General features: G+C 37.5%; 1 protein-coding gene across 1 annotated transcript in view; it reads left to right on the top strand.

Moving 5' to 3' along the window:
• GDPD1 (glycerophosphodiester phosphodiesterase domain containing 1) overlaps window positions 1–13,510 on the top strand; it is a 38,577-nt gene that overhangs the window by 8,283 nt on the left and 16,784 nt on the right. Inside the window, exons 2-3 of the mRNA XM_049861209.1 lie at window positions 844–886; window positions 12,974–13,109. Of these exons, the coding sequence (XP_049717166.1) occupies window positions 844–886; window positions 12,974–13,109 (179 nt within the window). The remainder of the gene's footprint in view (window positions 1–843; window positions 887–12,973; window positions 13,110–13,510) is intronic.

The following is a 13,510-nucleotide window of genomic DNA, read 5'->3' as shown; positions in this document are numbered from 1 at the left end:
TAAGACGCACAATTTTCTATGTACTGCCAAGAAGGAAAACCCTTGAACTATGAAATGCAATTCGTTGTAAAATACACTCTAAATTCAGAAATGTTAAAAAGTAAAAAACTGTCTTTTTTAAATGATGAAGCATGGCACTTTACAAGTGAAATCATTTAATTATCCCAGTCCTGTGAGGTAGGTGCCATCGTTATCCTCATTCTCATAGATACACATTCTCGTAGCCATAGAGGGATAACTTTCCCAAAGCCACACAGGTAGCAGGTAGATTTGAGACCAGCCATCCCAAGTCCAGAGCCCTACCCTCAACCACTGCACACACTGCCTTCAGCCAAAGGCGACTAAAACACAGAAATTTCTTTCAAGGAATTCATGGGAAAGGCAGAAGAGGGAAACAAGTACATAATTTATGCTATAATGTGGTAAATGCTGTAGTAGAGGTATGCATAGGAGACGATGGGAATGCAGAGGAGAGACAGTTAACCGTCTGAGGAGGTGAGAGTGTATGAGTGAGTGTGTGTGTGTGTGTGTGTGTGTGTGTGTGTGTGTACCAAGCCCTCTTCTCTCGTATGACAAATAAGCAGGTATTATAACTTAAAAAAAAAAAAATCATATTTAGATCTTCTAACCCCCTGCATTGATATTTGCTATGGCTGTGTTTTGATGTTTGAGTCTTCCTGTTGTAACTAAAAAATACATTACTCTTTAAAACAGCTTTAATGTCTATATGGGTTTTATAATATGTAAGCACCAGGATTCACTTGATGTATCTTATTAAGATGAATTTCTGGAAAAATGAAATGGTCAGAATAGCTAAGTAAATGAAGTTTAATATTTTCACAGGTGCTGGAGAAAATTTGGAGAATACAATGGCAGCTTTTCAGCAGTAAGTATGTAAAACGGTACTCTTTTTTTTTAACAGTTTTTTTTTAAACAGTTTAAAATGATGACTCATGGAGTGAAGATAATGTACATGTAACATCCACATGTGATAGTTGTTTCTATTTTGTTAAAATTACTCTTTTTTAATACAGTCTGAAGTGTTATAAAGAGTGTTGGCTTCTGTACAATTGAAAAATCTAGATCAGAGTTTTGGGTTATCAAAAGATACTGTAGTTCCAAAGCTGAAAGAAGGCATTTGTAACAAGGAACATACTGTTTATAATGCTAATTAGTCTTGGAGAGAAGAGAATAGGAGAAAATGAAACAATGGTACATTAGCTACTGTTTATGAACAAGATTTTGTGTCTTTCTACCCAGTAATTTTTATACTGAGCTGCACCTGCAATCTGGTCACTCTTCTTTATGGCCTCATGAATGTTTATCTTATTTTTTAAATAAGGTAAAGTTAAAATATTTTCTGTTTATAAATTAGTCATGTGTCATCTGGATGTCTTTTACAGCACTTCAGAGAGAAACAACAGGACAGACAGGAATGAAAGCTGATTAATATCTTGTTCTGTGTCTTAGAGTAAATGATTTTCATCAGTCTGTGGTAATGTTGAGAACACTGCCTCTTCCCTGAAAAATAGAGAATGTGAAAAATTAAACCCAAGGGAAGATATTACTTATCCACATTTAGTAAGAAAAATATTTTCTAATTTTTGAACCATTTTTATGTATATAATTAGGGCCAAGAAATCGAGAAAATATAAGTTTTCTGCTTCTCATTCATTCAAAGATATCTTAATTTCAGTGGCACTGCTTCTGTGTGTTCTAGTTTTATCTAAATTTATCCTGTTTGTATTTGTCACCCCTTACTCTACCTGTGCTATATAGTAGGATGCCTTTTGACTATGGTTTGAAAAGTCTCTTACAGGTCCAAAAAATGAAAAATCTTTCCTCTTGTCATAGACTATGAAATAGAATAAATTACTTTATTTAAATTCTTTTCTCTGTTGAGAATTTATATCTGTTTAGCTCGTTATAGCTAAATATAGATACGTAATCTTACATGTACAGTTTCCACTGAGATACATACACACACACATTATAATTTATCAAATATTCACTGACCAGAATGTAGGTGAAATATATGACTTGGAAAAGAACTGCTTATAACTTTAAGTGACTTCAGCAGTCTTTATGTTTAAAGTTCAGGAAATTACTGTTATTCATGGTGGTTCTATTCTACAAAGGAATCTCCCTGGTTGGTGCAAACTGTTAACGTGCTCAGCTGCTAACCAAAAGGTAGGAAGTTTGAGTTCACCCAGAGGAACCTTGGAAGAAAGACCTGGCAGTCTACTTCCCAAAAATCAGCCATTGGAAACCCTATGGAGCACAGTTCTACTGACACACACGGGGTTGCCAAGAATCAGAGTTGACTGGTTAATGCTCTAGAAAGTAAACGCAGAATTAGCGCATGTTGAACCATTACTCCTAGGGAAAATACAGGGTTAGGCTCCTGCAAGCCTCTGGTCACATTACCATCAGCCATTCCACACATAATCTTGTTTTATGTGTGTTTCTGTTTAAAGACACCTTATTTAATATCTATTGTTGGTTCATTAACATTGAACTTGTGGCCAACAGCACTATACTCATGCTTGAACAAAGCTTATGTAACACATGTATTTTCTCTGTAAGGCACATCACAACCTTCTTGCACTTGGGAACACTAGACAGCGCTTCAGCAGTATGCTTTGGGGCCATTTGAAATAGCAGAATCACCAACAAAAAGCACAAACAGCACACACAAAAATTACACTAAATATACCACAAAAAGGATATTTGTTTACAGTATGAGAGCTGAAATAAGGCAGAGCGTCACCCTGTTCAGCCTCAGTTGGCAATGTGCATGTTGAGGGACTTAATTTTTCACAGCCCTGTGCATGTGCACAAATGACTGCAAAGGTACTGTATTGATTTTGAGATTATAAACACATTTTAGCAAATTCGCAAATATGGACTCTGTGAATGAGGATCAACTGTATATTATTTTGTAAGCTTTTCTTCTGTATTCTTTGTCAGATTTTTACCAACTACCCTTTATGGGTCTGTGAATGGTACATTTGAAAATACCACAAACATTTTTTATCTTTGAAAATGTTTATCCTCTGAAAAATTTTTTTTTTTTATGTTCAAAGGATATCTAATTTAGATGGTTTTTGTTAGTTAAATACAACACTATGATTTCATGTCTTTGTTGTTATTTTGTTAGTTGCCATCAAGTTGATTCTGACTCATGGTGACCCCATGTGTGCAGAGTAGAACTGCTCCATAGGGTTTTCAGTGTTGTGACCTTTTGGAAGCAAACAGCCAGGCCTGAATTCCGAGGTGCCTCTGGGTGGGTTCGACCTGCCAACCTTTCAGTTAGTAGTTGAGCATTTAACTATTTGTGCTGCCCAGGGACTCCTTCCTATGTTTAAACCAAAACTGTTGCTATCGAGTTGATTCCGACTCATAGCAACCCTGTAGGACAGAGTAGAGCTGCCCCATAGGATCTCCAGGGGGCAGCTGGTGGATTCAAACTTCCGCCCTTTTGGTTAGCAGCTGAGCTCTTAACCACTGCTCACCACCAGGCCTCCTTCCTGTCCTTAGCAGGTCTTCAACTGTTTTATTCAAACAATAACTATTGAAAAGTGCCACAGCCTTCTCTAACTACCATGTGGCTGCTTTATATAACTTTTTTTGCCTAGTTTTTCTGATACTTGAGAAGAAGAGAGCAACTCTTTTATATGTAATTATAAATGTTTATTAGCTGTATTTGTAAGACTGCTTGTTAATTGACTTCGAAATTTATATAAAACCTAAATTAAAAATGCTTTAACTTTAACCTCTTTTTTTCAAATTTTTTGTTGGTGGTGGTGGTTGGTTTTTAATTTTGTTTTGTTTGCTTTTTTGTTTTATATTAGTGCTCTTGATATCAGTGAGTGCTCCTTGTTGTACTTTTTCTTTCAATTTACTTTTCATGTGATGACATAGCTTTCCTGAAATTTTAAAGGCCCTAGAAGAACATACAGGTAGTCCCCAACTTATGGCAGGGTTCTGTTCTGACGACTACTCTGTTGTAAATCAGTTCTGACATAAGTCGAATACCTAATCTTTTTTAGTTTTCATTATTATTGCTTTTTATTATCAGTATGTTTATAAATCAGATCTTTGTCTTTGGGAGCGGGAAGCATTACATCTGAGAATGATAATACCAGCAAATTACGTGCTACAACATTGTGTGTAGTACATATTACTAATAATAAGATGTATTTAAAAAAAAGGATGATCGCAAGTACAGTTCGTCTTAACTCAAATACATCGTAAGACGGGACTACCTGTATAGTCTAATTTCCTTTATCAACAGATATGAAAGAGTTATTAGTTGTCAAGATTTAGGAGAAGAGTAGTTAAATAGCTTTCTTCCGATTAATCTTGCTCTCCTGACAGTGAGCTAAGAAAAGAAGTAAATAATTCTACTAGTTTTTCATTACTAGGATAGACACTAGACAGCACTTGGAAGTTTTGCTTGTTTTTTAACATCCCTGCTTCATAAGCAACAAGAAAAATTGTTTAAGGATACTATTTTCAAGGTACTGTATATTACAAAGATAAAGAGTTGTAATACACAATCTGTAGAAGACAGACACTGCGCTTAAGTATAACTTTGATAGGATGAGTAGGTGAGGGAAAGATAAGTAAAAATATAATCACCAGTTTAGATCTTATTTATATATTTAGACATAAATGTCACAAAGCATACATATTACGACATGGAGGGGAAGAAGAGATTAGACAGAGTATAAATAATAGGTGTGGGAAGTGTGGTTAAGGAATCGGGACGCATAAAGCATAGTAAGCAGAAATTGATGAGCTATTGTCTTAGTTACATAGTGCTGCTGTGATAAAAAAAAATACCTCAAGTGGTGGCTTTAAAAAACAGAAATTATTTTTCTCACAGTTCAAGGCTTGGCTCTAGGGAGAGTTCCTTGGCATTTCTTGGTGTCTTGGTGTCTGTCTTCCCCCATATGTGTCTCTGTGTTTATGCTGCTCTTTTTATAACTCAGATGTGATTAGGTTTAGGACCTACCTGACCCTGGTATGACCTCTATGTGACACACACAGTTTGTCTCCAATTTCTAATTAGAAAGAAAGCCATTAGAAATAGGGCACCAATCACTGACATTGATCATGTCCTTCCAATCAGAGTCTAAGCACACCAGACACTCTCAAAGTGTTAGCACATGAAAAATAGCTTTTGTTACTTACAATAAGAAGCAGACAGCATGGCAGAACAAATGTGGATGCATTTGAACATCCCCCCAACTTGAGAAGGCTGTCTGGACAGACATATGACTCTTCCACAGACAGCCCACTTTGTGCTATAGGTGAGGGACTTAAAAATAGGGTGACCTACCTTCTGACCATCTCCCTCTAGCCAGGCAGGCCTAATTAGGTGGACTGAAAATTTATGCTAAAAATGCTCTGCCTAGCACCATAAGGACCCACAGCCAGCCATTTTTATACCCCAAAGCCCATGTGTGGCATGCCACATGGGCAAGAAATCAGGCCTTATCATGCCTCCTGGGGCTCAGTTAGCACTGGCCTCCAGGTGATCCTTCTTAGTTGGGTCAGCCCTCACTATTGGTCTCAGTTGTGGTCCTACTCTCAGAACCAGGACCATAGGCTAAATCATTCACTGTAAAGGGGTACTCTACCCTGTGGCCTCATGAACATAACAAAAAGATCATATCCACAGGTATAAGGACCAGGACTTTAATATATATTTTTGGGGACACAAGTCAGTCCATAAGAGATAACATTTGATAGAGAAAAAGAAGCTATTTTAAAAATGTGGAAGTTTGAGATTAAGATGTGAGGCTACATAATGTGACGCAGACAGTATCACTGAATTGTGCATGAGAAGATGTTGAAATGATCAATGTTTTGTTCATACATATTTACCACCCCCCCCCCCCCCGCCAAAAAAAAGATGTGCGACTATATGGACAAGGTGTGTTTAGGAAATTGAAAGGACCTTAGGAATGTATGGAAAATTAATTCATGTTATAGTGGGGCTGAAGAAATAATTAGGACTGACAAGGAGAAATAATTGCATCACCTGATTGTATAAAAAGTACTTCAGTGTGGTTTATAAAATGCTTTCACAAACACCATCTCCCTTAGATTATGAATATGGGTCCTCTTTAATTCCTCAGGATCAGGAATCTTTATAATCTTTCACAACCTAATACCTGGCTCAGGGTCTGACACTAGTAAGCCCTCACAAGTTGCTTAATGAATGACATATGGAATGGGGCACTCAAGGACAAAGCAGGATATTAGCAAAAGAGAGATGAAGGGGACAGAGCTCTATCCACAGTAACCACAGAGCAAAAAACTAAGGAATTATAAAACACACACACATACAGAGTCGCTAAGCCCTTGAGTACTTAAAATCTGGTTCTTAAGGGCTAATAGAACTAGGTTATTAAACCAGGCCGCCTTTGTAAATACCCATAGGACAGTTAGATCCCTGTGGTATTAACATGAATGGTAAGAGAAAGAAACATATTGTATTAGCAATAGCTGGGAGTGTAAGTTGGCAGACAGTCAAAGTAATTAATCAGTGACCTGGTTTTCATGATAAATTTTTTAAAAAATATCTAGTTAATGCAATACTAATTATCTAATCTATGGGATGGAAATAATAATACAACCTCAATGTTATAAGGATTAAATACTTCTCTGAAGTTTTAGGTACTTTGCACATCTTTTAAAGCCAGAATTTTGTTTTGTTTTGTTTTGTTCCTTCTAGACATTTAGAAGCCTTGGCTTCCCTGACTTTTTTCTTGTGTTTGTCATCAGCTTGTCAGAAGCTCAGCTATAAAATATCTGATGTTTTAATTGAGGTAGATGCATGTTATCTATAGAACATTTTGAAGGCCAAAGTGATAAAAGATTTTTCACTTCCCACTATGTTCTAGTTATTTGCATAGCAAATTTGGGATAATTTACAAATTGTTCTAGATACACTTACATATGCTCCAATTTTTTTATTAATTTTCTTGTTAATAAGGTAAATATACAATATGTAGAAAATATTTTTCATATAATTCCTAAACATTCCTAAAAAATGGGCAACATGGTTTCAGGGGACATCTAAGTCAATTGGCATAATAAAATCTATTAAGAAAACATTCTGCATCCCACTTTGAAGAGTGGCATCTGGGGTCTTAAACGCTATCAAGCGGCCATCTAAGATTCATCAATGGGTCTCAACCCACCTGGAACAAGGAAGAATGAAGAACACCAAAGGCACAAAATAATTATGAGCCTAAGAGACAAAAAGGACCACATAAACCAGAGACTACGTCAGCCTGAGACCAGAAGAGCTAGATGGTACCTGGCCACAACCGATGACTGCCCTGACAGGGAACTCAACAGAGAAACCCTGAGGGAGCAGGAGAGCAGTGGGATGCAGACTCCAAATTCTCGTAAAAAGACCAGACTTAATGGTCAGACTGGGACTGGAGGAGCCCTGGAGGCCATGGACCCCAGACCTTCTGTTACCCCAGGGCAGGAACCATTCCCAAAGCCAACTCTTCAGACAGGGATCGGACTGGGTGGAAAATGAGGCTGGTGAAGAACAAGCTTATCGGATCAAGTCGACACATGGGACTATGTTGGCATCTCCTGTTGGGAGGGGAGATGAGAGGGCAGAGGTGTCCAGAAGCTACCCGAATGTACATGAGGAGAGAGAATGGAGGGAAGAACTGTGCTATCTCATCAGAGGGAGAGCAATTAGGAGTGTATAGCAAGGCGTGTGTAAATTTTTGTATGAGAGACTGACCTGTTTTCTAAACTTTCACTTAAAGCACACACAAAAAAAAAAAAGTCAACATTTCAGCTAAAGGCAAATTTATACTTAGAAAGGTTTCTTAGGTCATATACACATATTTGTGTGTGTTTGTATAAAATTCAGGGAAATATAGATAGCGTCGGTTTTTAGTCTCCATACACTCTTACCAAAACAAAAAGAAAAAAAACAAGGTAATACATGCTCATGGCCAAAAATCAGTAAACCAATTTTTTTTTTTTTAAGCTATATAAAGGATCTTAGAATTTTGTCTTAGAACTATTTGCTGGTTATATATGTTGCTTACAGTTTCTATATTTTTTACTCTTTTAAAAAAATTAAGTACAATATAACAACAATATTTAAAAAACTTAAAAATACAGAAAAATAATTCTCCCAACCTAAAGACTGCTTTTGTTTGAATATTTTATTTTAGGCTTTATTTTTCTACATTTGTGGTTTTAGCAAACACAAAGCTGGCAAACAAATGTTCTCTTTAAAGATAAATATCCTTTAGAAGAGAACACACAAATTTAAAGACTTTATCGTTTATATCTTAGTACTAATGGCTCAAGGAGCCCTGGTGGAGCAGTGGTTATGTGCTTGGCTGCTAACAGAAAGGTCAGCAGTTCGAACCCACCAGCCACTCCACTGGAGAAAGATGTGGCAGTCTGCTTCTGTAAAGATTTACAGCCTTGGAAGCCCTACCGGGCAGTTCTGCTCTATCCTGTGTGGTCGCTATGAGTCGGAATTAACTTGACAGCAATGGTTTTTTTTTTTTTTTTTGGCTTGTGTAATCATTAAAATGTAAAAGGCTAATTAAAAAAAAAAAACCTACTGCTGTCAAGTCGATTCCAACTCATAGCCCTATATGACAGAGTAGAACTGACCCGTAGAGTTTCCAAGGAGTGCCTGGTGGGTTTGAACTGCTGACCTTTTCATTAGCAGCCATAGCTCTTAACCACTATGCCACCAGGGTTTCCAAAAGGTTAATGGATGCTGATAATTAAAATGTGGCTTCACTTCACTCATTTAAAAATGTGCTGAATACCCACAATATGCTTGAATGTTAGAAAATATGGAACAGACATAGGCCCTTCCTCTCTAGGAACTTAATATCAAGTTGTAGAGACATGACCTTATATGAAACCACTAGAAAACAATTTAAGTGCATGGGAATATACTGTACAATTGTAATTTATCTACTTTTATATTATCTTACCCTACCCTGCCCACTCAAGCTCTTACTTTTTCCATTCTTGAATTTTAAAAAGTGTTTCTTTCTAAAACTTTCTCTCTGCCCCACCCATGTTTAATTTTCCTTCAACCTTGAAATGTTATCTGCCATGGACAGCCAGAATATGCCTTAGAAGGAAGGATGGTAAGACTTTGTCTCACACACTTTGGGCATTTATCAGGAAGGCTCAGTCTCTGGAGAAGGACATCATTCTTGGTAAAGTAGAGGGTCAGCTGAAAGAAGAAGACCCTCAACGAGATAGACTGACACAGTGGCTGCAACAATGGGCTAAGGCATAACAATGAACCAACTCAACGGCACCTAACAATAACGTAGACATTTTACATGATAGAGAACTCTCTCTTCTCATCCACTCATTCAACATTTAACAAATATTTATGGAGTACCTGCTGTGCAAGGCCCTGTGCCTAAGCAGTAAACAAGACATAGTCCACAAACTCTCTTCAAAGAGCTCGTGTCTAATTGGGCAGATTGGGGAAAAACAAATAAATAAATTCAAAACAGTGTGATGGGTACTATACTATGATAGAATAAGAACAGGGTGCCACAGGGAGATCTGGCAACCTGGCAGTATGTAAAAGGGAGACCTAATCCAGTCTGCGGAGGATTAGGGAAGGTATTCTGAGGTAGTGGTTTCTAAGCTTAGACCTAAAGGACAAGTGTGAGTTAGCTAAGTATGGGGAGGAAGAAAGACTTTAAAAAAAAAAAGCAAAAAACCTTGTAATTGTGGTATCTATAATGTACATTGACTAAAGTTCACAAATCTTAAGTGTACATTTTTTGTAACCACCACCAAGTTCAAGAAAAAGAATATTTCTAGTATCCCTGAAAGCTCCCTTACAACCCTTCTAGGCCATTCTTTCCCCCTGCAGTAGATAGCCATAATTTCAATTTCTATTACCGTTGATGGAGACCTGGTGGCGCAGTGGCTAAATGTTTGGCTGCTAACCAAAAAGTTGGCAGTTTGAATTCACCAGCTGCTCCTTGGAAACCCTATGAGTCTCCTCTGTCCAATTGAATTACTATAGGTTGAAATCAGCTCGATGGGTTTGGTGTTTTTGCTTTTATTATCATTGATCGGTTTTGCCTATTCTAACATATGCAGACTTATTTTTGGCTTTCCTTTCTTTCGATATATGTCTGTAAGGTTCATATATAATGTGTAAAATAATCTTGAACATGTTTTTTGATGGCCAAAGGCACTGTTCCCCTTGAGTATATACTTAGCAAAAGTGGAAATGCTCGGTCATAGGGTTGTTGTTAGGTGCTGTCAAGTCGGTTCTGATTCGTAGTGGCCCTACAACAGGACGAAACACAGCCCAGTCCTGTGCCATCCTCGTGATCGTTGTTACGCTTGAGCCCATTGTTGCAGTCACTGTGTCAGTTCATCTTGGTGAGGGTCTTCCTTTTTTTTTGCTGACCCTCTACTTTACCAAGCAAGATGTCCTTCCCCAGCGATTAATCCCTCCTGATAACATGTCCAAAGTATGTGAACTGAAGTCATGCCATTCTCACTTCTAATGAGCATTCAGGCTGTACGTTTTCCAAGACAGGTTTGTTCGTTCTTCTGGCAGTCCATGGTATATTCGATATTTTTTGCCAACACCATAATTCAAAGGCATGGATTCTTCTTTGGTCTTCTCTATTCATTGTCCAGCTTTTACATGCATATGAGGTGATTGAAAACACCAGGCACAGCTTAGTCCTTCAAGTGACGTCTTTGCTTTTGAACACTTTAAAGAGATTTTTTGCCACGGATTTGCGTAATGCAATGCATCGTTTGATTTCTTGACTGTTCCTCCCATGGGTATTGATTGTGTATCCAAATAAAATGAAATCCTTGACAACTTCAATATTTTCTCCATTTATCATGATGTTGTTTATTGGTCCAGTTTTGAGGATTTTTGTTTTCTTTTTTTAATTGTGCTTTAAGTGAAAGTTTACAGGTCAAGTTAGTTTCTCATACAAAAATTTATACATACATTGCTATGTGACCCTAGTTACTATCCCCGTAATATGTTAGCACATTCCTCCTTTCTACCCCAGATTTCCTGTGTCCATTCAACCAGCTCCCGTCCCTTTCTGCCTTCTCATCTAGTCTCCAGACAGGAGCTGCCCATTTAGTCTCATGTATCTACTTGAACTAAGAAGCACACTCTTCACGAGTATCATTTTATGTCTTAGAGTCCAATCTAATCTTTGTCTGAAGAGTTGGCTTTGGGAATGGTTTTGGTTCTGGGTTAACAGAGAGTCTGGGGGCTATGTCTTCTGGAATTCCTCCAGTTTCAGTCAGACCATTAAGTCTGTTCTTTTTATGTGAATTTGAGTTCTGCACCCCACTTTTCTCCTGCTCTGTCAGGGACACTGTTGTGTTCCCTGTTAGGGCTGTCATTGGTGGTAGCTGGGCTGATGGAGTCTAGTTCTTCTGGTCTCAGGCTGATGCAGTCTCTGGTTTATGTGGCCCTTTCTGTCTCTTGGGCTGCTATTTTCCTTGTGTCTTTGGTGTTCTTTATTCTCCTTTGCTCTAGGTGTGTTGGGACCAATTGATGCATCTTAGATGGCCCCTTGCTAGCTTTTAAGATTCCGGGGATTTTTGTTTCCTTTATGTTGAGGTGTAATCCATACTGAAGGCTGTGGTCTTTGATCTTCATCAGTAAGTGCTTCAAGTCCTCTTCACTTTCAGCAAGTAAGGTGGTGTCATCTGCAGGTTGTTAATGTGTCTTTCTCTAATCCTGATGCCATGTTCTTCTTCATACAGTCCAGCTTCTCAGATTATTTGCTCAGCATACAGATTGAGTAGGTATGGTATAAGAATACGACCCTAACACACACATTTCCTGGTTTTAAACCACACAGTATTCCTTTGTTCTGTTCAAACAGTTGCCTCTTGGACTATGTACAGGTTTTGCATGAACATGATTAAGTGTTCTAGAATTCCCATTCTTTGCAATGTTATTCATAATTTGTTACGATCCACACAGTCAAATTGCCTTTGCATAGTCAATAAAACACCAGTAAACATCTTTCTGGTATCCTCTGTAGGCCCAGAGAGGGGAATTTACTTGCCAAAGTCATAAAGCAAGTTCATAGCAAAGCAGAAGCTGGCACCCAAAGCAAAGCAGGAACTGGGACTCATAACTTGGTCCAGTGTTCTTTCCATTATATTAGGTTGCCAGAATTAAGGGTAGCTGGTTATGGAAATGAGGCAACATGATTCTCTTATTCTAGATTTAGAGTACAGGTGGTCCTCCACTTACAATGGAGCTACATTCTGACAACTACTCTGTCGTAAGTCGGTTCTGACATGAGTCAAAGACCTCATTTTAAAAAAAATTTTCTATATTATTGCCGTTTACTTTTGGTATTTTTATAAATCCGATCTTTATTTGTCTTTGGGCAGCAAATTACTAACTTGAAACATTGTGTGTAGTACATGTTACTAAAGGTAAGATGTAAAAAAAAAAAAAAAAGACAGTCGTAGAGTATTTTGTCATAACTCAAATGCATAAGTTCGAGGCTACCTGTATTTTCATATTGATAAATCATAATAAAGGAGCCCTGGCTACACAGTGGTTAAGCACTTGGCTACTAAGTGAAAGGTGGGAAGTTGGAACCTAGCCAGTGGTTCTGTGAGAGAAAAGAAATGGCAGTCTGTTCCCATGAAGATTACAGCCTAGGAAACCCTCTGGGGCAGTTCCACTCTGTCTCCTAGGGTCATCTGAGTCAGAATCCAGTCGATGACACACAACAGCAACAACAACAAGTGGTAATAGATGTCAGTAATAAGGAGATATTTCATTATTATAGGATTTTTTGCTATGTTGATTTGTAACTCCAAATTTTTACTTGTAATGTATGTAACCTAAATGTTTACTTATGTTTAAGAATTATTACTGTGTTTCTCATTATTCTTTTTATTTCTCCAGTGCAGTTACAGTTGGAACTGATATGCTGGAACTGGACTGCCATATCACAAAAGATAAACAGGTTGTAGTGTCACATGATGAGAATCTGAGGAGATCAACTGGAGTCAACGTAAACATCTCTGATCTCAAGTACTGTGTAAGTCAAAATGTGTGAGAAACAAGCTATGGGCCTCTAAAATTTTTAAAAACAGTGAATGCCAGATGTTGCCTTAATAATAATAAAAAGTAAGTGATAATGGTTAAATAATAAATGTCAACGGAAATTTAAAAAAACTATTCTGACTTTCTAGTGAGGATTCATACTATACGAACGCATCTATGGAGACTTGTTTTTGTAAATATTTTAATAAAATTACCAAATTCCTTAAATATGAAACTACTGTAGTTCAACTGATTTGACGTAGAAAACTTGGTGCTTTAACAGGATACTGCCTGTGTGTTTTTTACTTAGTTTTGAGCTCACTGTATATTATGTATATTGTGTTTTTGAAATACTTTAATCTTATAGTATGAAAAGCGTTTTTCATGCTTATTTTT

The sequence above is a fragment of the Elephas maximus genome, chromosome 19, assembly GCF_024166365.1.
Source record: "Elephas maximus indicus isolate mEleMax1 chromosome 19, mEleMax1 primary haplotype, whole genome shotgun sequence".
NCBI classification, from domain to species: domain Eukaryota; kingdom Metazoa; phylum Chordata; class Mammalia; order Proboscidea; family Elephantidae; genus Elephas; species Elephas maximus.
The sequence above is the reverse complement of the archived record's forward strand: the minus strand, read 5'-3'. Positions and strand labels throughout refer to the sequence as shown.